The sequence below is a fragment of the Abramis brama genome (assembly GCF_963993115.1).
Source record: "Abramis brama genome assembly, chromosome: 8".
NCBI classification, from domain to species: Eukaryota; Metazoa; Chordata; class Actinopteri; order Cypriniformes; family Leuciscidae; genus Abramis; species Abramis brama.
Genome location: NC_139970.1, coordinates 31,142,327 through 31,167,050, shown reverse-complemented (window position 1 = coordinate 31,167,050; position 24,724 = coordinate 31,142,327). Strand labels below are relative to the sequence as shown.

The following is a 24,724-nucleotide window of genomic DNA, read 5'->3' as shown; positions in this document are numbered from 1 at the left end:
CATGCACACAATGCACATCTTTAAGGGAGTATTACAGGTTATTCTTAAAGGTATAGTTCAGCTGAAAATGAAATTATTATTATTCACCCTCATGTCGTTCCCAAAACTGCATGACTTCTGTTTCTTCCGTGAACACAAAAGAAGGCATTTTGAAGGATGTTTTTTTCCATACGATGAAAGTCCAAACCAGATTATTCATTGTATAGACAAAAAAGAAAAAAAGAAAAAAAACGACAAAAGTTTGTCATATAATGACATGAGGGTGGGTAATTATTGACAGAATTTTCAGGTGAGCTATTTCTTTAAGATCCATCGAAAGCTTCTTTTATAGGCATAGGAAAAAGTAACTTGCCCCTGATTGAAAAAATAAAGGAAAACATGTAGAGAAGTAATACACTTCCAAGTTCCAGTGGACGTCTGTGGGGTCAATGCAGTTTTAAATGACTCTTTGGATGTAGTGTATAATTGCATGTAGATTATTTTGAAACAATGATTTTTTTTATTTGTATTTCATTCTAATGGTGATTCATTTGTAAATATTGCTTGTGTGATTTATAGAAAACCGAAAAGCAGCCGACTGCCAAAAAAGACATGAATTTGATAAGTTTTAATTGATAAATACATTACCACATTAAACTCATATGGCAATACAAGGTTTTTTTTAGTGGTGTAAAGTAAACAAACTAGGGCAGGAGTTTTCAAATACCAGGGTCCTCAAAATATAATATGTTATATACAGTATAATATAATATAATATGTTAGGGTCTCTTGTCCTAAAATGTGAAGGCATATATTTTCATGTATAAAAATGAGAAAAATAGTTAACATGATATTAAAACAAAAGGTTGTTATAATTTCCCAAATGCAAAATAATCTGTTCATGTCAAAATATATTTATTTATAAATATTATAGAATTGGAAATGTGAACGTCCATTACCATTGGTTTAGCCAATATTGCTGTACTGGGCTTGTAAGGATGCTGAAAAAAAAACAAAAAACAGAGCAATGTTTTGATAGTGCCACAGAATCACAGTGTTTAACACAAAAGTAAAGCCTTCTGCAGTCTTTGGAATTTGATTTTCATCAAAGCTCAACATCGCCTTTCTCCAGGGACTTCACATAAATGGCCCCTGTGATAAGTCCTGCTGAATTTAAACATCATCCATCTTATACAGTCCCACAGCACACTGAGACCACCCTGGATCACTTCCTATTTCTATAGGATAATGTAGATTGCCTGTAATTGGTGGCTTCATTACATTTACATGAATTCGTTTATCAGACCTTTTCTACCAAAGTGACAACTGAATAACTCAAAGGCTAGCGCATATCACAAAAATGAAAATTAATCTAGAGATAGCTCTCATTATGTCTGTGTAATTTGTGTCATAGGATTTACTATGTGTCTTTGTCAAAGAGCAATCGTCTCCCCTTACGTCAGTGCAAGCCTGTTTCTTCGATCGCTATGAGAAAGGAGTTTGATCTGGCACCACCTGTCCTAGACTGATAAATCATTAATATTATTATCATTAATAGTCTGCCCATAAAGCAAACTGAGGCTGTCGTTGTTTTATTATCAGGGTGCCAGTTTCGCTTGGACCAGACTTGTAACCTCCCACAATGACAGATTAGAGTAGACAATCTTTGATCAGCTATTTGGTGTAAATACATCAGACCGATGGATCAATAACTGCTCTCTTCTGATAAATCTCATTTGTCTGTGGGGATTGTACACTTTCACTAGCTGATGAACATTTATTGAAAAGATACAGTACATTGAAGAAAATAATGTTTTGGAAAACAAACAAAAAACGTATTTTTTTAGTGCACTTTTTACTTACCATCTTTTTTTTATTTACTTTTTACCATTTTGCTTAAAATTATTAATAATGTTACATATAAAAAAAAAAAAATGCTTTAAATGTGGATTGATAAAATGTAAATTTTGACATGACATTATGAAATAAAACTATTGGTAATTTAATTACAGGGTTTACAATAAATAAAATAGCATTTCTTCTTTAGATTACCTTTAAACAAATGCTTAAAACTGGATTAGAAAATATTTACTCTCATATTTACAATGCTGTTTAAACGTTTGGGATTAGTACGATTTTTTTCTTTAGAAATGAATACTTTTATTCTGGAAAGATGCATTAAATGCAATTATGCATTAAAAGTAAATGCTACAAAGAAATTATATTTCAAATAAATGCTGTAATTAAGCAGCACAACTGTTTTCAACATTGATAATAATAAGAAAAGAAAGCACCAAGTCGTCATATTAGAATGATTTCAGGATCTGACACTGAAAACTGGAGTAATGGCTGCTGAACATTCAGCTTTGCCATCACAAGAATAAATTACATTTTAAAATATATTCAAATAGAAAGCAGATATTTAAAAACGTAATAATATTTCACAATATTTTTAAATAAATCCAGTCATGGTGAGCATAAGAGACTTCTATTAAAAATAATAAAAAAATCGGTGGTCTGTTTAAATAAACATTTGTTTGAATACTAGTTAATTTGTTGTGTTCAGGTTTGCATGTTGTGTGGTTACAATGGTCCTATAATTTTTCTCCTGTGAAATCTGTGTGATCTGTTCACAGATGCCACTGTTTAGTGGTTTGCGTTTTGTAAAGTATCCTGACCGCGAATAAACACATTTTGGACTGGACCGCAACTGGATAGCGCAATTTCATTTTTTTTATTTTATTGTATTTTGGCTTATTTGCCATCATTAGACAGGACAGAGAAGAATCAGCAGGACAGTAAGGAGAGAGAGGGCCAACCAATCTAGTTCTGTCCCGTTCCTCATGAATAAAAACAGACTATTATTTTGAGAGTGTTTGGTAGGAGCGATCCTTCTTGACAGCTCTCAGATTGTTGGACCTATACTGTAACACTTTGATGAGTTACTTTAATTGAATGTGCGCTTTAAGATGCGCACATACACACACACACACCGAGATTGATCCATCCACTCTCTTATATCACTCTCCGGCTTATTGGCACTTACCATCAGTGGATCTGATGCAATCATTCATTTAGCTGTGTAAACTGTGCCAGAATGCTAAAACTACCAAAATAGGAGCCTTCTGGATAGATGCTTTTGTACAGTACAACGATAATACTACACCCCAATACAGGCACAAAGAAAAAGGTAGTGGACAGATGGCTTCCTTGATTGTGTTTTCTTTGATCTATTACAACATCGCTAGAATCTTTAAGGTATTTAATCATCTGATGGCAGTTTGGTGCAATATGTCCTGATTGAGTAATGCTAGCAGAAATATTGCAGTTTGATCCTCCCCAGTGGCTGAACCTGGACATTCATTCAAAGGAGGTCAAGCCCACTGGACACAAGGTTTTATATTATGGCGTTCTAAGTAGTCAAGGGACTCATCCCAGAGCCATATTGCCTCTGCCTGACTGAATCGGTCATGATCAGATTAATATTTTATAAGAATTTACAGGGGACGTTTTCTCTGCTGCCGCTCTGTAGATTGAAAAAAACAAAGATTATTGAAGTAAACAAGAAAATACTAGTTCAGTTTTTCTACTTTAAATGTGCTAGCAATTTCTGAGTGAAAATGTCTTTTTCAGTGTGTGAATTGTCTGAAGCCCGTCATAGAGAGCAGAGCTCCCACCAAACGCACAGGCATTTGCACCTTCTCTTTTACTCCAGCTCTGCTTGACAGCTTTCTGCATGAGGAAGTGTTACATTGGCTGCGTTAGTATTTTTTGTCGACTTCTTAGAAATGCCTCAGAGCAGACATAGTAGATGGAGAGTGTCATAAATAGCGGGGTTCTAGGAATAGCAGTCTGAGGTTTATAGCATTTGACCTTTACTGATGTATTACGGGTAAACAGTGAGTGAATGCTTGCAGGCATCTAGAGTGCAGACGCCCCACTGGACAGTTTGTGTGTGGCTGCGCGCGTGCGTTTGAGCGTGTTGACGCAGTATGGATGCACCTGTGGAGTGATATAGTCATAAACACGTGCCTTTAGGGAGCTTCCAGGCTGTTACCTAACAACGGTGGTCTCCCAACGCATCGAGCCTTTCACCTTTATATTGTAAAAGGATGAGAGAGAAAGAAAGAAGAGGGAGAGAGTGGGCGGAGGAAAGTCGGGCAGAGGGAACGTGTCGAGAATCAGTAAACTGGGGAATCCCAGATCTGTTGTCGTCTGTCGCTCACATTCAGACTTCCATCTGACCGCTCTAGAGCTGCTGTAGACTTGAGAGCCTTTTTCAGCTGAAACCCCATCCTTACATTCAGCTCTCTCAAGCCACAACCACTACACCAACCAGATTTTTACTGGGGTTTTTTTTGTACATGCACAAGTCATCGCCACTAGGGTGTTAGGAGCAGGAATTTGATGGTTCCGGTTCTACTCCCTCTTAAAGATTTCGGTTACTTAGTGGTTTTATTTAGTATTTTTTTTAAATCCTTTTAGTACTTTAAGGAAATAAATATTTTATGCAAAATGATTATAATGATGAATTGTATTCATTGTATTAATGTATTCATTACTTCATTGAGCTCATTGTTTCTGCATTAAATTATTACATTGTTTAAATTAATACATTTTTAGCTAACTGTGATTTTGTATATGTAAATTTCTGAAATACGTAACTTAGACAGTTACCTCTGATAACAGATCACTCTAAATTGTAATATGGACTATTTACTTTCTGTAAAGCTGTTTTGAAATGATGTATTAACGTGAATTGAATTGAATGAATAAATTTAAAACAATAATATATTAAAAACAACTTTTGTCCCCCTCCCCTCCTGCAAAAAAGAAAAAAAAGAAAAAAGAAAAGACAAGATAAATCTGTGCCAGTAATTGGCCTTAATGGGATAAATTAAAATTCTGTCTTTATTTACTCACCCTTAATGATTTTTAATGTCCATTCTGGGTCTATGACTGACCTCGCTGCCACCCTGCTTTTTTAAGCTCTCATTTTGAAGACGTTTCTCACATTTATACACTCTTACCACTTATTCTGCTGTCAATCCTAAAGTCCCCAGCACAAGCCTGCCACCCATAAAGAATGAATTGGCAACACTCGCTCATCTCTGCTCACCACGCGCTAGTGGACACGCAGGGTGAGGGGTTTGTTTAAATCCCTAACCCCAAATCTGAGCAATAATAATAGTGATACTAAAAAAAGATAGAGCCACTATTGTACCATCCCTCTTTTAAATGTATGTGATAAAGATGGCTCCTTTGTCTTTCGGGACTATCAGGTATCTAGTGATTTATGGAACATTTTTAAAAAGGATCTGTATGAAAAAAGACGTCTACGGAAAGCGCCGGATGTCAGCTGATGGGTTAGCGCTGTAAATCACAGCCTGATGGGCATCATGTAGCTGTGGCTAAAGAAGAGAGCCAATGGATCTTTACTTAAGATAGATGAGGGGAAGCAATCTCATTAAAGCCTGTCAATAAGACTTGCTTTCGCTAGAATTGGCCACGTCAAAGAGACCTGGGCAGAAGAGGTGGGGAAAGAAATGGAGAGGACAAATCCTGCCCCCCCCCACCCCCAGCTTGGGCTATATTTAGCTAGTGCTAAAAGGTCACATACCTAGTGGAGTAGACAACATGAGCGCTGCTACATTTGTCTTTCTTTGTTTCTTTCTTTCTCTCTCTTTCTGCCTGTCTATCTGTCTCCTGTGAAATGGATGTATCCTGTCATGCTCCATTACCACTCTTTCTCCAGCCTGAAAGATGTCCTCCAATCTCTAAATTGAACTTCTGAGACGTCTACTCTTTTCATTATATTAACCCTGTAGCTTGTAGCTCTTCAGAATGGAAAACCATAGATTCTCAGAGTCAAGATAATTTAGCTTTTTTCCAGAATTCAGTGAGCTGCCTTGCAAAAAAAAACAAAAAACTCCTAAGTGACTGATTCGGAACACTGTAGGTAGCAACTCTTCACACCACACAAATAGTTATTTGCATGGATGATGCAACTTTCACCTTATTTCATTAGAGTTTGGTGATGGCATGTTGCTAGACTAATACTGTGAGTCACTAAAACAAATATAAATTCCCTGGCAATCACCCACAACATCCTAGCATTATAGCTGCAGGTCTTGTATGAGTACACGTACACACATTTACCGGTGAGCTGCGAAATTTTGCGGGGTAAATCCAGTCAATTCAATAGGAATCTACACAATCTGGAATTTTGCATGAGGGCGAAAGATTTCCCCATGCAGATTTCACAATGGGTTCAAGTTGGTCATGCATTGATTTAAGCTGCTAAAGCTGCTTGGTTTATAAGTAACTATAGGCTATGTGTTAGCTGTGCTTCATACATCGCTAAATTATGGACAGTAGACCTTTTTTGCCTGCAAAATGTAATCGCACTTAAAGTATCACTTCAAAAATCGTTTTTGTTCTCTATAATTACACTTACTGGAACCTTAATTAGATGGACTGTGGTAACTTGCAGCAAAATATCAAAATGACTAGGTTTGAATGGCTAGGTGACCTTGTCAATATGGGAATGATCACGGGACACATGCGTGACAGGATGATAAACCCATTAACTACATGATTTGAAGGTGCATGGATTAAACATGCAGTGCCTATCGATGGATCAATTAAAAATGCTGATGTGTTTAATGAATGACATGATTAACAGATAGTTCTCTGAATTCCCAACTTGCAGTGGGCGCAAGCTGTCCTTCTCACCTTCATACAAAGCATTTAAATCTCTCACGGTCTGTGTGAGAGTGTTGCACAGTATGTATAATTTGGGCCAACACACACACACACACACAGACACACACACACACGCACGCACTTGCACTCCTATCGGATCGCTTTTGGCTTCGGGCTGTAATCCATGCTGTGGGGTTCAGAGCAGTGAGAAACTACAGAGAGCCATCTGTATTACGTAACTTTTGGAAGTGAAATAATACACTTCCTAATGACATGCACCAAAAGATCTTCTTTCTGATGATGTCATAGCAGGGTGAGAGCAGGCCAATAGATCAATCTGCATTTCACTGCACAACGCTCTGTCGGCCAGGACACAGAGCCGTAATGATTTTGAATGTGAGTAATGGCGCCTGCAGCAGTTCACAGGAAGCATGTCATCCAGCTCCGTACCAGATGTTTCCTGTTCATGAAAGTGCCAGTGTTTGTTGCTTTTGATGACATTTAATATGCATGAATACCTGACTTCTCTTTTGTTTATTTGCAAAGAGTATGTGTGTTTAAATTGTGGCTAAATTCGTTCACAGGTCAATGCTGTGGCTGTGTTTTGTGCTGTGATTAAATCGGTGAGGAACAGTTTGTAGTCTCTGCAGTGATCCCCCCCCCACCAACCCCCTCTGACTTCAATCTTGAAGTAGCCCAATCTGACCACTTGAGGGCATCTTTGCTGTCTGAAACGTGTACATAAAGGCCCTTTCTTATTTTGCTATCTGTCTTCTTATCCTGCCTTTTTTATTCACTAGTATGGTCATTTTCATTTTGCAGCACGTTAGTAAATAAGACACATAAGCTACAGAAATAGCATTTCTAGACAAGTTGCCTTATTGGTTTAACTAGGATGACCTCATCATGGAGCCTACGTCAAGAGGCTAAATATTGTGTTCAGGATGTTATGGTGAGTGTTGCGTTATATTCACAATTCAGCTGAAAGTCTGAAAGAGTCATTACAGTATGACATAACGGATAATGGCTGTCATGAGGGATTGTTTAGTCACATTTTGCAGTTTGTGTCTGATAATGATATCACTGAGTTGTTCTCTGCTGCGCTCTTGACCTCCCTCTTGTGGTTTTATAACAGCATAGCATAAAACAAACATTCACCTACGAAAACAAACATTTTCAAGCACTTACTGTTCACATCTGAATACTGTTATTTTTCTTGCTATTTAAATTGATCTTTTTTGTGGGGGTGGGTGCTCCCATTTACCAAAAAGGACTTTTCAACTGAATTTGTCTTCTAATATCCTATTTTTTCAGTATTGCTTTACACAAATGTTAGTAACTACCTTTTTTTATATTTTTTATATGGAGCTCAATAAATACATTCTTTGGATTTCAGTAATTTGCAATTTAGCTGATCTGACTGTAAGAACTATAAATCATTGTTTGCAGGTGATTAAGCCCCTAATCACATAAACCCTTTATATAATTTGTGTCATTGCTTATACATTGGTCTTGTGTCTGCTCTCACAGGTCCCTTTGATTACTTACACTATTTTATTTAAAAATAAATGATTTACTTATTGTCATATTTTACCCAAACCTGTATGACTTTCCTCCATCCGTCAAACATAAAATGTGAATTTTTAAAGATTATCCTGGCTGCTCTTTTTTTTAGACGAAACATCTTCTGAAGCTGTTTGATAACTTTGGTATGAGGAGCAGACTGAAATATAAGTTATATAAAAATCTTGGCAAAAGCCCTCTTTTAGATATGTTTATGAGACCTTGTGATGAAGTAACAATGTCTGATTTGTGAATAAATATTTTCTATGAAACCGTTTGTTCTTTCACATCTCAGAATGATTCACAAATCAGATTGATGTGGTTCAACTCACTGACTCAAAAATCTTTTTTATGATTTCAGAAGACTTGGAATACAGTGCAAGTCATATGGACCATTTTTATAGTGCTTTTTTGAAGGTCCAGTCCTTATTCATGGTGTGCAAAACAACACAGAGCACCAGCATTATTGGGTGAACTATCCCAGTACAAACCATGTTGAAAAAAAAAAGAGGTTAAAAAAGGTTTAACTTTTACTTATTTTATTCTAATTTTTCCCCCTAAAATTGCCATGGACAAATAAACAATCTCTGCAGCTATTCTCTCTCTCTCTCCAGGGAAGTGGGGATTGTGGGATATGGATCTCAGAGCTGCTTCGGATATCCACTGTTGCGCTGTGTCTGTTATGGGAATGACATTTAAATGTGTGTTTTCCTTCAAGGGAGAATCTGTTTGCTGTAAATATGTCAGAGAGAGTTTATCATTGGTGCATAATGGCTGGTTTGTGTTTGCAGTGGTTGTATACACACTGTAAACAAGCAGTGTGTTGAGCAGTGTGTGGCGAGGTTATCGCACGCTTTCTGGAGGTACGTACACAGTCAACACTTCCACAGTTAGTATCTCAGTTCACACCTGCTATGATCACTAACAGTATTAAGTGCACTTCTGCCTGCTGTTGGCCAGATGCTAGACAGCTAATCTCTTTTCCTGGCCGATGAGAAGTGTCCAGGGCTGGTCTTCGTCTCTGTGCTCTCTGCAGCTGACCTTCCCTTGGCTTTTAGCACCTGGTCAGCAGTTTTTCAAGGCTCTGCAGGATTTAAGGTTCCTCTGCAGAGATGAAAAAGCATTAAACCTTCTTACTATTGAGGACATAATTGGAGACTTAGATACGATTGTAATGTATTGTATAAATGGTGTAACTATAGGATTATGCAACATTAGCACAGATACTGTGATGCAAGATTGAGGAAATGTTCATGACTAACTTGTGACTTGTAAGATGTAAGTGACGTAAGACTACTGTACATGTCACTGACTTGCTGAAGTAGAATCACTTTTTTTCTGAAAAAAAAAAAAAAAAAAAAACCTGCTGTGTTAAAGTAAGGGCTTTTAACCAGGGGCGCTGTGAAGAGGATATACAGTATAAAACATACTGTAGAATTTTTGGAAACACTTTACAATAAGGTATTTGTTAACATCAGTTAATGCAATAGCTAACATGAACTAACAATGTGCAGCATTTATTCATCTTTGATAATATAATTATCAAAGAGTAATAAATGCTTTAAAAGTATTGTTAATTGTTAATTGATGTTACAGTAAGTAATATTAACAAATTAAACCTTATTTTAAAGTGTCAAAGTGCCATTTCTAACTATGATTAATTCATTTCTAACTTTCTAACTGATGATCCGTTAGGTATAACATAACATAGTAATATTCGTTAATATTCTTAATGAAATTCGATATTTCGATAGTCCACTTTAGACATTCTACTAACTATAAGTAACTTTGCAAGTACATATCAACTTATTCTACTAACCCTCACCCTGACCTAACAGTCTACTAATACTCTGAGAGTTAGTTGAAATGTAGTTGCAAAATTACTAAAAGCTAGTTAGTAAAATGTATAAAGTGGACTATCGAAATAAAATATAACCTAAAATGTGTAAAGTGAAATTATAAAGGATGATTACTGCTGTATTAAATAAATAGTCAACCTAATTCTGTAATAATTTTCGGTAACACTTTATTTTACAATGTCCTTGTACATGTTACATGTACTTACTGTAGTAATAAGAGTAAATTATGCATAATTACATGCAATTAACCCTAAACCAAAACCTAATCCTATCCTAACCCTATAGCAAGTACATGTTGTTAATTATTATTACTCAGTACTTAAATATATAATTACACTGTAACAATGACACCTTAAAATAAAGTGTAACCCAACACACAAAAAAAGAATTTTTAAAGGATGTTCACTCTTCTCTTTCTTACACAAACTACTGCTTTAACACAACCTGACTCCAATGGTACATGTTGACACTCACAGCCTGCGCTAGGTTTTTGTTGACGTAGCTTAAGCTTTCTCATTGTTTGGTATTCCAGATCAGTTTTCATGGGAAGCGATATTTAAGTCTTCAACAAAAGGTACAGTTCCTATTGATCTGTGGTTTTGCTCATTTTAAATTGAGTTTCACTTAGGTATAAAATTACACCACTGTGATTTAATTAAGACCTTATTAATATTTCAAGCTGGTTCCAGGTCAGTTGAAAGGATCTCAGCACTGATAAGCCCTGTGTGTGTATGTGCGTTTAGAGTTACTTCTGTGCTGCTCTGCATGGGGACACATTGACAAATGGATCAAGGCCTGTTACAGGCTGTTCATGAGAGATTTATAAACCTTCCTCAGAGAAATATTGACACTAACACATTTCTAACACATTGTAATCTACCCCTGTCATTCAAAATAGCTGACATAGACATATCACTATAACAAATGTATGTTGTCAGTGTGCGAATTCATTATGCATTCCATTTCAGCCAAGAGAACAAATCCTTCGGAGCAAGCTAGGTAAACAAAATCATCCGTCCAGTGGGAAAAAATGCACTGAGCTATAGTAAGTTGACCAACAGGGATTTTCCATGTAACTGCTGAAACAGGCAGTCCAGAGAAAAAGGTTCAGATTAGGGATGGGCATTAGACTAAGCAGCTTGCTTGGTATTAGCATTCAGTGGATGTACCTAATAGAAATCCCATTTATCTCATGAATTGTAGGGGGTAGTGATGCGTCTCTTTCTCCCTCCAGCTTTCATGCTTATTTTGTCACAGTCTCTCTTTCTCACTTTTGTCAGACTTCTCATTTTAAATAATGTGTGTGTTTTGTATGTAGGGGTTTGTGTGGGTGCCCTGCACGCCTTTGTTAGGATTTTTAGGTGGGTGTGTTCTTCTTACTTGATGTTATTTGGTTCAGACCAGCTCAAGAAACAGGCCACAGCATGTGGTGTGTGGGAGCAAATACACTGTGGACGATATACTGAAGGGACGTTCTCTGTGTGCCAACATCTCCTTTAGATGTTTCCTGCTCTCACACTCTTACTGAGATTCTGTCATCATGTTTGAATAGCTCAAATGTCACTGCAGACTCTAGATAGGCTACATTTTTCCCTTGGGCTCCAGTTTGAGATGAAATGCATTTGATGTGTATCAGAGAGAATGATGGGGAAATAGTGGTTCAACATAACATGACCGTTAATGTCATCCAGGGTTATTCCTGCACTTCTTTTCAGCAGTAAAGTCAGTCCTCCATGGCAGAGTACTGTCAAATAATAACGTCTTCTGCGCTCAAGCACAACATACTGTACAGTTTGACTCTTATGATCTGGTTCTTATTGTGAATCAACAACATACAGCATGAGCAGCATAGTCCGATTCACAAACAATTAGTCTGATTCATGAACAAATGACTTATGATCCGTTTTGTAAAATGAAAAACACAGCGTGAGTAGTGTAAACCGATTCATAAACAAATGACTCTTATTATCTGGTTCTTTTTGTGAATCAAAATCATTCAGCACAAGGAGTGCAGTCCAATTCACAAACAAATGACTCTTATTATCTGATTCTTTTTGTGAATCAGAAACATACAGCAAGAGCATTGTAGTCCAATTCACAAACAAATAGTCTGATTCATGAACAACTTTTATGATCCGTTTTGTAAAATGAAAAACACAGTGTGAGTAGTGTAAACCGATTCATAAGCAAATTACTTATGATCCAGTTCATTTTGTGAATCAAAAACATACAGTATGATCAGTGTAGTCTCATTCATGAATGAATGTTACTTACGAGCTGGGTCTTTTACAGAGCAGTTAAGACTAAAGAGAGACAATTTACTGGGATGAATCCTTCACTTAATTTAATCAACCAGAGCGAATGAATCACTTATTAAACTGCAAGTTATCATTATATTTAGTGATGTCTGTATCATTTATTATTTATATGTATTTCTATAATGAGCATCTCCCTGCTGCAAAAACAGATTGTAGGAAACCCTGATGTCAGCTAACGGTGACTGTGCACTGGACCCCGATGTTCCATAAAACTGAAATGAGAGCATTTGATATAGTGTGGATCTTTATAGCAGTGCTTTAACTTCAGCTGAACTGAACATGATTATCATTCCAGGGGTTTCTCAAGGCTATACGCTCTTGGCCCATTTTTGTATGCTTGGAGGTCCCTTGGGTTTCCACTGGGAGATTACTTTGCAGAGTCCTTCCCTATTCTCTCTCACAGACCAGAAAAAAGAGGGCTTTCCAGGCAGAGAATCAACTCATTTAAATTCACAGTGTCTGCCCAGGCTTTCTCGGATGAGCTTCTTTTTTTTTTTGCTCCAGTGCTGACAGGACACTTTTGAGTGTTGCATACTTAAAAACCGGATCAAAGGACACGCAGAGATGTGAGCTGAATTTTTAACTCTTGTTCAGGGAGCAGCTCTGTCTATATCCATCTCTTTGTAGCTTATCCCAGCATTTCCCACCCCCTGGTGGGAGTAACGGCGTGTGATGCGTTGTGTTCTTCTCTGTCATTTAGACTACACTCTCTCACAGAGAAATTCACTCTGCTCTCACTGTTCAGAGGCCAGTGATGAGCCAAAAGCTGTGAATATCACTGAGCACTGCTCTTCTCAGTACAATATGGAACACGTCAACAGTGACTAAAAACCAACACCCCCATACACACACACCACACACAATTTCAGTAATGTCATGAAACCTTTTACCACTCTCAGATTTTCTCATATTCTTTCCGGTCAGTGAGAAAACACAACTAAAAATGACATTAGGAAATCACAATTCCATTTTACACATCCAAAGGTGTCGCGAAGTATACAGAATTCCCATAGTTCACACATACTGAACATTTTAGACAGGTGCCATGTGCCAGTAATAGAAGAAAGCTAAATTTGTCAATTTTAGAAGTAAAATATGTGTGGTGCTTCGCCATGCAAAACTCTTTGGGTCTTTGTCATTACCAGGGTTGTGGCAATTGCTGTGCAGTTGTTAAGCTGTTTTAGTGGTTACTACAGTGTTTATTATTTAGATTGTATGTCCAATCACTAAGAAACGTAACAGCATACCTCTGAAGTTGTCATATTATGTTAAACCAGTAGTATGAGCAATTATGAAGCACCAATAATTATTAATAAAAAGTAAATAATAACAGTTAATGTAAAATAATGTATTTAGTTATAGTTAATTTTATTCTATGTTATTTATGTAGCACATTTAATAAAGGGAAAAGGCGACAAAAGTGCTGCACAGGCAATTAAATTAAAATAATAGCAATAAAAACAGGCACTGTAACGCAAAACAAGACAGTCACAACAATAAAATTACACATAACAATAAATAATACAAGCCTTATATTTTGATCTCAACAGTGCCAGAATCAGTTACTCTAATATAATATAATTAATATACAATAATGTATTTTGATTGCTTATTGTTAGGCTAATTTGGTTTTTGGCCCCTGATAAAATGTCTGTAGTTTGAAGGATATGTATAGTTGTTTACAGGAAAGTGTCCTTCCTCATTTTACTACATTACTGACATTCTCACCTCTGTAATGAGATCTGTTGTTGATATTTAAATGTCAAGCTTAATGGCAAAACCCTCAAGCTCAAACAGACTTGTATTGATTTGCTGGATACTTTTTGTACTTGTCTCATTAATCTACAATTTGATTTAACACAGGTGCTCGTCTTATAAGCTTTTAGCTTGATTTAGAGACTCGTCACATTTATTTTTTCAATGCGCAGAATAACTCTGGCATGCACATGCAGCCTATGCAAATCAGTTTCTGAATTGTTTTTTTTACTTAAAGTGAGAGAATCATGTATGATGTATTCTTTGCAATGCAGTCAAGATAGAGCTTGTTGTATATTTTACAGTGTAGCCTACTGCATACAATTTATTATAGAAGAATATGCACAGATTAAAAATATAGAAACAATATGCACCAATACATGTTTTATTTTTTAACAACAATACATTTCTAACAAATTTAACACAGGATCTTCCCTCTTTCTACATTTAAATTAGCTGGTCATGTCCAGTTAACATCTTGGAAAGAAAATATGGCTATTTTGCATTTTTAATGCAATTCTGTGTAAACATAACTTCACTTTTAGCAGTCTGATTAAATAACTAAAAAGTTATTAAAAATGGAAGGTGAATCTGAGTGCATTGCATTATGGGATACATAATCCCACGCAGTGTCCTTTGCTTGTGTACTGCATATTTTGCCAAAACATTTGCAATGTCCACATAATATACATATTGCATATAAAATAATATGAGAAATATGCTAATATGTCATTCAGAATATACACATGGTGTTTAGACCTTATATTGTCAATTATAAGTACTTATTTTGAAGTTATCTGGTTCTATAACAAAATGACACTTTGCTGCTATTGTAGATTGCAGACAGAGAATATGACCTTTTGATAGCCATTTTGGTTTAATACTGTATTGTATATATCTTTAATGCTGAAACAGCCTATCAATATAACCAGAATTACAGTAATATTGCTTTAATGTTGTTTATAAGACTCGGAATTGCTGTCTAGATTTTTTTTTGTTAGTTGTATCAGAAAAAAACCCATCGAAAATGAGAGAACAAGACGTTTTATATCTCCTCCAGTAATTCCCTCAAAATGAGAGAGTTAATCTCCGCCACTTAAACAGAAAACTCATTTCTCATTTTCCTTTTAATCCTTTGATTTGTTACTCCCAAATCAAGTCTGCTATATTAGCTAAAGCCATTGAAGTAGACGTTGGTGAGATTTCTGTTCAAAACACTACATTCGCTTCCACGTTCAAAGTCTTAGAGCCTCAGTGTCTTCAGCTTCTCAGAACGGTGACATTTCACAGAGCCGATTAAACCCCGATGTCAACAACACTAACCAAAAATCATTACTTTCTCCTCAATTAAATTAAACTCCCTTTCCCACCCCAACAGTGTGAAACAATCTGATTTAAACAAAGCACTAAATCTCCTGTTTTCCTCTCGTCTCAGCGCGTACAACGTTAAGTCCAATTTACAACTGCTGTCATCACGACAGCTAATAAAAGCCAGGTGACCCTAAAGGCTTCCATAGTGATACAAAGTATCGACTTGTTTATTTGGTGTCTCTGTCTGCTGTGACATTTCTTGAAGTAAGATTTAATTCTCCTGTTCTCGTCGCTCCACTGGGCTTTGGTGAATTTGAAGTTCTTATTCCCTTCCACCTCTATATCTCATCCATCTCTCTTTCCCTTTTATTATTTGGACAGCTTCAGAGCACTGCACATTTGTATAGAACAAAAGTTGCAGTCATCTCATGTTTTTTTTTTTTTTAAAGACTAGCTGTCCATTCTCTTTGATTTCATGTGGTATTGTATCGTATGGCATTTCCTAGAATGACCATGTTTCATTCATCTCGTCAGCTAATGTTCATAAAAGACCAGGTGGAGGACAGCGTGGGAGGCTGGAGTTGGCTCACATTTATATAGCAGTTAATTAGTTCTTCATCAAAAGTGCTTCTCTTGAATTACACATCTGTTCTCTCATGATCTTTGAGCTGTGCTGTTCGCATGGGTGCCTCTACATTAAACTCTAGGTAAAACTGAGCAAAATACAGAACACTTCAGCTCATCATAATTAAAAGTTCAAAGTGGAACATTGTTATTTAAGATTTTGCCGCTGAAGCCTTGGAGGAGATGGTCTCAGCCGGCTGAACGGCAATTGTTTGGGGCAGATCTTACTAATAATGTTATCTGTGAGTATAGACCCTATAAATGGGGCCATGTCATTGACAGCCAGGCAGAGAAATGCGCTGTTACCTCGGTTGAATGTGCAAATGGGTTCACTATGGAGTCTCATACATTCAGAAGGAGAAAGCATGTAGGTATGTGCACAATCTCATATTCATGACAATGCAGTTGTCTTTCTTGTCTTTTCTTTTCTTTTCTTTTCTTTTCTTTTCTTTTCTTTTCTTTCTTTCTTTCTTTCTTTTTTTTTGGAAATATAGTAATCTCTCATGCGTGCAAGTTGATTCAGAATTGAAATGCTTGTTCCCTATTTGGTCTCTTTTTGTCATGGGGTTTGCTGTGTAGTCCATTTGCCATCTGATTGCTTCCTTTTATTTTGAGTAAACGCTTCTGAAGCGTAAAGTTTCCTGCCATACACTAAAGATGAAATTGGAGAGGAATAGGTAAAAGATCCAATTCTGTATTCATGAGACTCAGAATAGAAGAACTAAGAAAATGCCACAGGCATGTTCTTTCATTCCTCGTTTCATGGTTTACCGCAGTCGCGTTGATTACTGACTTTTTTTTTGCATAATCTCTTGTTCTTTTTCTGTGCACAAAGTCATGTTGTCAGACTATAAAACAAGACTGTTGTGGTTTTTTTTGCATTTACTATATAAATGTTAAGCAGCTATTTATAACAGCTGCATAATTTGAATGTATAAGTTATTAGCCATAATTATTGCATTATATAATGCTTTATATCATCCGTTAATGTAATACATTAAATAAGGCATTTGGATTTATATATTTTCAAATATATTTACATTTGAATGTCCATGAAGTACAGATGTGTGAATGTTAATGGCTTATTCATGAAGCCTAGTGATCTGTCTGTGCTATTGTAAATAAATGGAGTCATAGTTAAGCTGACAGTGTCCGCTGCTGGCGGCTGCTCAAACTGCAGTGGCTGCTTCACCGGCAATGATGCAGACCGTTTAAGCTCTCATTATTTTAGCAGTCTGGTATTTCTGTGCTCATATGATTTGTATGCTTATAAGGTCAGGTTTTTATTTTTATTTTTATTTTAATGCAATAAGAAGAATGTCTATGAATGTGTATATTATTAGATTTAATTGCATGTTCCATATATTTTTATATTTTCTCTGCAATCTGCTCAAGCAGTGACCGGTGTGGAAATACCATACCAGAGTTACATTGTCAGTCTGGTAAAAGGGGTTGAAAAACATCAGGGGGGATGAAAGACTGAATATTTCATTGCAGCGACAAACAGCAGATGGCCCTCTTGAGTTTTTCTTTTTCTTTATTTTTTCTTTTTTTTTTTTTTAAATTCATTCTCTGTGATTGTGTTTCACTGGTGATATTAATCTAAATGAGAAAATACTGCGTGTTATTGGGGCATGATATTAAATTGGCACTCAGCCCTTATCGCAACACTCATTACCATATGATTAAAGAAACAGACGACAGATATATGTAGGCCTATGTAAACACAGACACTCATCCGCACAATGCTTTACAGTACATAGGTTTGTTTGTCTAAAGCACTGGGGGTCTCAATAGCACCTCAGGTGTGTTGTAGTCCTGGTTCATTTTGCACTCGTGCAGCGTGTCGGTGGGGTTGAGTGAAATTAATTTCTCAGGCTTTCTGTGTCATAAACATAACAAATTGTGTTTGATAGTTCCTAATATAAGCAATTCAGTGAAAAATAGGCTACATGTTTTTTTTGTTTTTTTGCGTCTGAGATCTGTTAGATAGAACATGGCATCTGATTAAATATTAGAATTAAATATTTTTTGGCGCATGTTAACTGCTTATAGCTTATATAAACAGTGAATTATATCAGACGATGTGATAAGATGAATTAGCCTTTTTTATGCCATCGTCGGGTTTGAATCTTATTATCAGCCCGTGCACACAGAGAACAATCCTTCCGTGCACATACATACGGACATTAAGTGAAGGGTGGGTTTTTCTCGTCTTTGAAATGATGGCAAAGGAGGAGTTTGTCGTTAAGACTTGTTGATGACCCGTGAGGCTGAGGCGGGAAGCGCGTGGTCGTTAAGACTTGTTGATGCCGTTGATCTATGAGACTGAGGCGGGAAGCGCGTGCGCCTCAGTCGCTCCAAACGGTTGGAGACCGAGTTGGAGGATGAAGAGGAGCATTTCTTGAATATGTTTTCTTTCCTGGCTAACGTTAGCACTTATGCTGCACATTTGTGTACTTCCGCTTCTGCCAAAGACTTTTTTATTTGAGTTTATTTATTTGTTCCTTCCCGTCACACCGGGTAGACGTCATTCTCACCGGAGCCGCTCGGTGTTACTTACATTTTTTTCTCTCTCAAGACATGCTGCTTTAGAAAAGGAACAAACGCACATCGTTATTGAATAACCACGCGACCTAGAATATGGGACTGAATGGGGAGTGATCGTCTGAGGAGATCCCTTATCAACACCTTCGTTCAAACTTCAAGTCACCGTCGTTGCGCCGTCGGTTATTCTCAAGATGAGTGAACGTTTGAACAGAACCGGCGTGGATATCTGCTAAACTTGGTGAATATGTGAGACATGAATATGTGTAGTCGCAGGGCTCCACCTGGGAGACGAAGGTGGTCGCGTTTCTCCGCTTGACAGCTCAGAACGAAAAACGCTTTGTTTGTTCAGACTCCGGGAGTGGACGTCGCTGGCCAGGGTGCTGAATTTCATCAGGACCGGGTCAGAAATAAAGGAAGGAAAGTGACGGATCGGAGAGACTCTCAAGCGTGACGTGAATATATTTTCATATTCTATATTTTGGAGCAGCCGGGCAACTCATGTCAGAATCATATTCCGAAAACCATTGTGAAATAAGGAATGAAAAGTAACCTGCGTGACTTCGAAATGAAAATCGGAGAACATGTGAAATACGGACAGTTGAGTAATACTTCACCTTTGTATTCATTATGCTAATTCAGTGTCTTATTTCGCCGTTCGTGATGTGTGGATATCTTTGATCATCATCCGTGCATTTCAGAGGGCAGAGCACACAAACAGTCGCAAAAATGGGACAATAATTGAGACAGATCGGGCGGTTTGTTGTTGTTGTCTGTGCTTTGTGTGTAAGGAGTTCAACAGCCCTGTTTTTGAGACATGGCAGCGGCGATTGCCAGCGGTTTGATCCGCCAGAAGAGACAGGCACGGGAGCAGCATATAGACCGACCATCCACCAACAGGAGGAGAAAAAGCCCCAATAAGAATAAAGGGCTTTGCAATGGCAACCTGGTCGACATCTTCTCCAAAGTGCGAATCTTCGGCCTCAGGAAACGCAGACTACGACGACAAGGTGTGGGAAGTTCCGTACACAAACCATAATTGTGCATATAAGAAGTCTATGCTATGTCTAATGCCTTGAGATAATACGCCCACATTTCATTTTCACATCCAGCTTTGACAACAAGGGACCTACGGCATTGAGATGCTGTTTATCTCGACGAGAATAGCTTATAGAGTTTGTATAGACTTGTGTTGTGTCTTGACAGATTTCTTTGACAGACAGTTTTATTTCCATCAGTCTGCAAATCTGTCATTATTTTTCAACACAAATTGTTAAGTCAGTAATAAGACCACGCATTCAACTCAAACCTATGTACGTCATACTTTCAAAATAATACTCAGTATTGTCTCCTGTTTTTAAGGCCACATAGCCTGTATTAGAGCTAAATAATGATTTTTTATACTAAGCTAGATATATTGTTTGAAATAATCTGAGATTTGGCCATCTCTCTCCCATTTGCTATACCCTTGAGAGGTGTTGTTGATGTGGAATTATTGGCACGTTTCATGAATGCAAGTAAAGCAGCAGGTGCCCAACGTGTTGCAGGAAAAAAAAAAATTCTATCACTGTATCACACCATCAGTAAACAACATCCAATGACAGCTTATCTTAATGGAAATGCCAGTGACACAATATTCAGTTTAGGTAAGATTAAAATTAAATTAGATTCCTGTCACCCCCAGAGTAATAGAGACCTGTTCAGGTGAAAAAAATAATAATAAAAAAAATTACATGACTTAAATATTTATTCTTATAAATGTAAGTATTTATATTAACAAATACAATACTACATTTTATTCATTCAGCACTTTAATATAGCAATTTTATTTATATAGAGAATACATTTATATAATCAGAAAATAAGCAGTTTTTCAGGACACAAACAATTTATCTTATAAATTGACAGTCAGCTCAGGACAGTCATATATCATAGAGTTATGTTGTAATGTTGTAGTATATGTTAACGTGTATAATCACAGCCCGGGTGTTAAATACTAATTTTTTAGAACCAGAAAATATTTGTGTGTGTATTGTGTGTACATTTGTGTGTGTATTGTGCCTGCATGCAGAAATAATAAATAAAAAAAAACATTTTTTTTTTTTTAAATTTTCCAATAGATGAGCTACAGTCTGATAAAACTATAATAGAGGTGGCGATTTGGTATTCTGTATATCATGGTACCTGTCAGAAATGTCCAGAGAGGAATCTTGCACAAAATAAGTAGTGAGTAAAAGATGTAGCTGTTGCCAGGAGAAACTGAGAGTGATGAATTAGCCCTGCAACGTCTCGGCTAACGTGCACCTGTGACGGCCATCTTATTACAGATGGCGAACAGTTCATGGCCTCCTCTTACACTCCTAGGTTTAACTTTTTTGGAAAGCTGCTTCTTACAAGGCTTGTAGGTTAAGCTTACCCATGATGTCACTATGTACAATTACACGTGGAGAATCGAAAACATTAAAATAAGGTGTCTTTAAGCATTAGCTGTTTAAGATGACTACCAGTGCTCACAGCTGCTTAGACAGCCTCTTTTGAGTCCTTCTGCCTGTTGCGTTGTTGCCCGAGTTACTTTTGACGGAGCACCCCCTGGGATTTACCTCATTAATTTCCCATTGCAGCTAGATTTACAAAATCTTCAGTGAGCATTTTCACAGCCTTGAGGGCTCACCAGGGGCTCCCTGAAGCTGAGCGTTAGCCTGCCCACCCTCCCAGGCTCTTTCACATGTAGCCTGTGTGCTCAGGAGAAATCATAGTTAGCTTAGTGGTGGTAATTTAGTAGTGGTCACAAAAAGGACACTTTGAGCATAGCTTTTGAGCATAGCCTCCCATCATACGAGGCAGAGATGCTACATTCGTCTCCATTTTAACTCTGACTTTTAGGTCGTGACATACAGACAATAGGAATATATCCCCAGAGTATGGAAAAGCATCTACAGACCATGAACTAAGACATTTTGCCTTGTGGCAGTGTAGTAACAGAAATCATAGAAGACAGTAGTTAAAAAAAAATTCCTCAAGCGTATTTTCAGTGTCCTTTCGGTTTGTCAAATGTCTGCCGAATGAACGTTGATAATAATGGCAATATCAGTTTGCCAAAAGAGAGGTACAATTTTTTTACCTCCTGCATTTGGAGTACTGCTGTGGACCTCAGTCTTGTGATTTCAGGTTTGGTCAGCGCCCCATTCAAAAACATTAAACAAGAAGCAGTCCTGATATACTGTTTAAATGTGACTTTCTTGACTCTCAAGCAAAATGCTATTATTGATTGGTTTGACCAGATTATTACAGAGATAGCCTATGTGTCTTGTTGCATTGATCCATTATCATTGAACATTATCATGCTGTTTTTTTCCCAGACTTTTATAAATGTGTTAGCACTAGTAAGCGCACAAGAAAAGTTTTAATTTGGGTTCTTGCTCAATTTTTGCCATGATTGTCATCTAAAACAAATTTCGGGGATCAAAAAATATTTCTTTGCTCATAGGGCAAAATTGAGTGAAGAATCAATAGTAACACAGTAGTTAATAAGAAAACCTAAATATCTCAGTATTTTCAAGCAAAGCTTTTCCAACATTGGCACAAGGTCTTGCTTTGGTTTGTAAGGTACCATTTTGATTTAAGATGTCAGAACGGATCAAATGCCCAGTCAATGCTGTCAGTTGTTACCAAAGTCTTAGATAAATGTATATTATACAGTCTGATAGTTGTATGTTTTAGCTTTTACCTAGGATTTCACTGGGGTCACAACAATGTTGTAAAATTGGAAATGACTTTAGGCTGGCTTAGGTATTTTAGAATAAAGGTTGATTAAGGCTCACTATAGGTCAGATATTGAAATTGACCAACTGTTGGCATATTTATTCTTTTGATGCTGCACCTTTATGCCATTTAAAGCCATCCATGTCTAATATATTAATGGCTCCACAATTCTAATAATATGAGGTGGTTGAGCTGTTTGTAAATGTCTGACTTCAGAAAAAATCTGAGAAACGGCTCCAGACATGAAAGGTCCCCGTCAAGCCGGTAAAAACAAGTACATCTTTCATTTATTTAAAATCTCTTTGTTCAAAGCGGAGAGGTTATCTTTTTGATTGTATCCCTGAGTGCAATTTTTATCCTTTTTAGTCCACAGGACATTTTTTGTCTCATGGCCATGAAAAAATAAACATTGTTGTGAAGTGACTGCTTACTAAAATGCCCTGTGGCAAATTCAATTTATAAATTTAGTTGTTGGAAGGTTGAACAAGTTCTTTTATAGCAAACTGTATAACTCTAACCTTGTATTCAAGTTTTGCTAAAAGCATGTAGGAAGGGTGCAGAAAACATCTGTATCAATTAACTGTCCCAAAATTAGATAGTTTTGTGGTATTTATTGTCATTTTGTGCTTCTGCATTTATCCACTGTGAAAGTTCAGTGCTCTGATGCTTATTATCTGGATAAGTGATAAATATGACAGAGATTCTTCACTGCAAGACATGGTTCAACACGCTTTTTGGACGTTACGTGTTGCGTCCAATTAGAATGCTCAATGGAATGGAAGACCACCAGTGGAGACTAGCTTTTAATCTCTCTCTATGCTAAGTCTCATTAAAAAGTCTGATGAATCTTGCATACACTCAATTAGTCCTGAATGAAAGTGCACTGCGCCTTCTTTAGTCTTGAGTGTAAGGTGGTGCTTGTTCTTGCACTGTGTAAATTACTGAGCTTGATGTCAGTTCGCCTGTAATGACTAAATTACTCTCCGGTTTTACACGTTTAATTCATTTCCGCCATGTTCCACAATGTTATGGCTGTAACAATGATATTCATTGTTATTTATAGAGGTGATATATATATATATATATATATATATATATATATATATATATATATATATATATATATACACACATATACATTAGTGCTGTCAAATCGATTAATCGAGTTTTTATATGTGTGTGTGTGTGTGTGTGTGTATGTATATATATATATTTATACAGTATACACACATATATATTATATATTATAATAGGACTGAGAAAGACCCGCAAAAAACGCGAAAAATTAATCGCGATTAATTGATTTGACAGCACAAATCAATTAATTGCGATTTATTTTTCACGTTTTTTTGCACATTTTTTTATTCTTCCCATGTCTTTTTCATAAAATCATATGAGTTAGGCCTACATCAATATTTGGGAAGAGAGTATGAATCTCATATTGCTAGTAGTTCCAAGATTTTATGTAATGGCGGGTCTTTCTCAGTCCTTCCTGTGACCATGAATAGTGCGGGTGTGCTTACGAAAGCTGGAAAAGCCCTTCTTCTGTTCCTGAAGGTCTATAGTGGGTCAATCATATGTGGTTAAGTCTGCAGCTGGCACTGTGTGCAGTGAGACATGCCCCCCATCCCTGTCTGTCTGATGATAGCTGCCTCCACCTGTCTGTCTCCTTCTGTCTCTCTATCCACCACACACACACAAAACCATGCACCTGCTGCTAACCTTTTATAAGGATGAATGTTATGAACATCAATCATCTTTAAAAAATAGATATATTTCCAGAATTTTCAGATGTCACAATGCCTGATTCTTTATTCTCGGTGTGACAATAAAGCAGTTTGTAAAGGTAGTTTGAGGTATATGATTATGATGGATAATCCACCCAAAAATGAAAATTCTGTCAACATTTTCTCACCCTTATGTCAATCCAAATCGATGAATTTCTTTCGTCTGTGGAATACAAAAGTGGAATATTTTGAACAACATTGGAGCCCATCGACTTCCATTTCATTTACGAAAACAAACAAACATATATTTCTCAAAATATCTTCTTTCATGTTACACAGAAGAAAGAAAGTCATATAGTTTTGGAACAACATTAGTAAATGATGACAGACTGTTTTATTTTTGGGTGAACTATCACTTTAAGCTATTTTTTATGGAAAGGAGTGAGAGATGTATGTTCTGTATGTTGATTACATGGATGTCATTTATTTACATTGATTTTGCTAACATAAGCTTCGTTATGATTTTTTGATGTGTAGAGCTAATGTTTCAAAACTCATTTTGCACCATTTGTGC

At 36.8% G+C, this 24,724-nt stretch overlaps 1 protein-coding gene across 3 annotated transcripts in view; it reads left to right on the top strand.

The window, feature by feature from the left end:
• The window catches only part of fgf14 (fibroblast growth factor 14), a 138,578-nt gene that overhangs the window by 56,854 nt on the left and 57,000 nt on the right, over positions 1 to 24,724 (top strand). Inside the window, exon 1 of one of the 3 annotated variants that reach the window (XM_084122969.1) lies at positions 18,426 to 19,671. The exons of the other annotated variants lie outside the window; for them this stretch is intronic. Within the exon in view, the coding sequence (XP_083979095.1) occupies positions 19,479 to 19,671 (193 nt within the window). The 5' untranslated portion in view covers positions 18,426 to 19,478. Of the gene's footprint in view, positions 1 to 18,425; positions 19,672 to 24,724 lie in introns of those variants that run through there. 3 annotated transcript variants of the gene reach the window in all.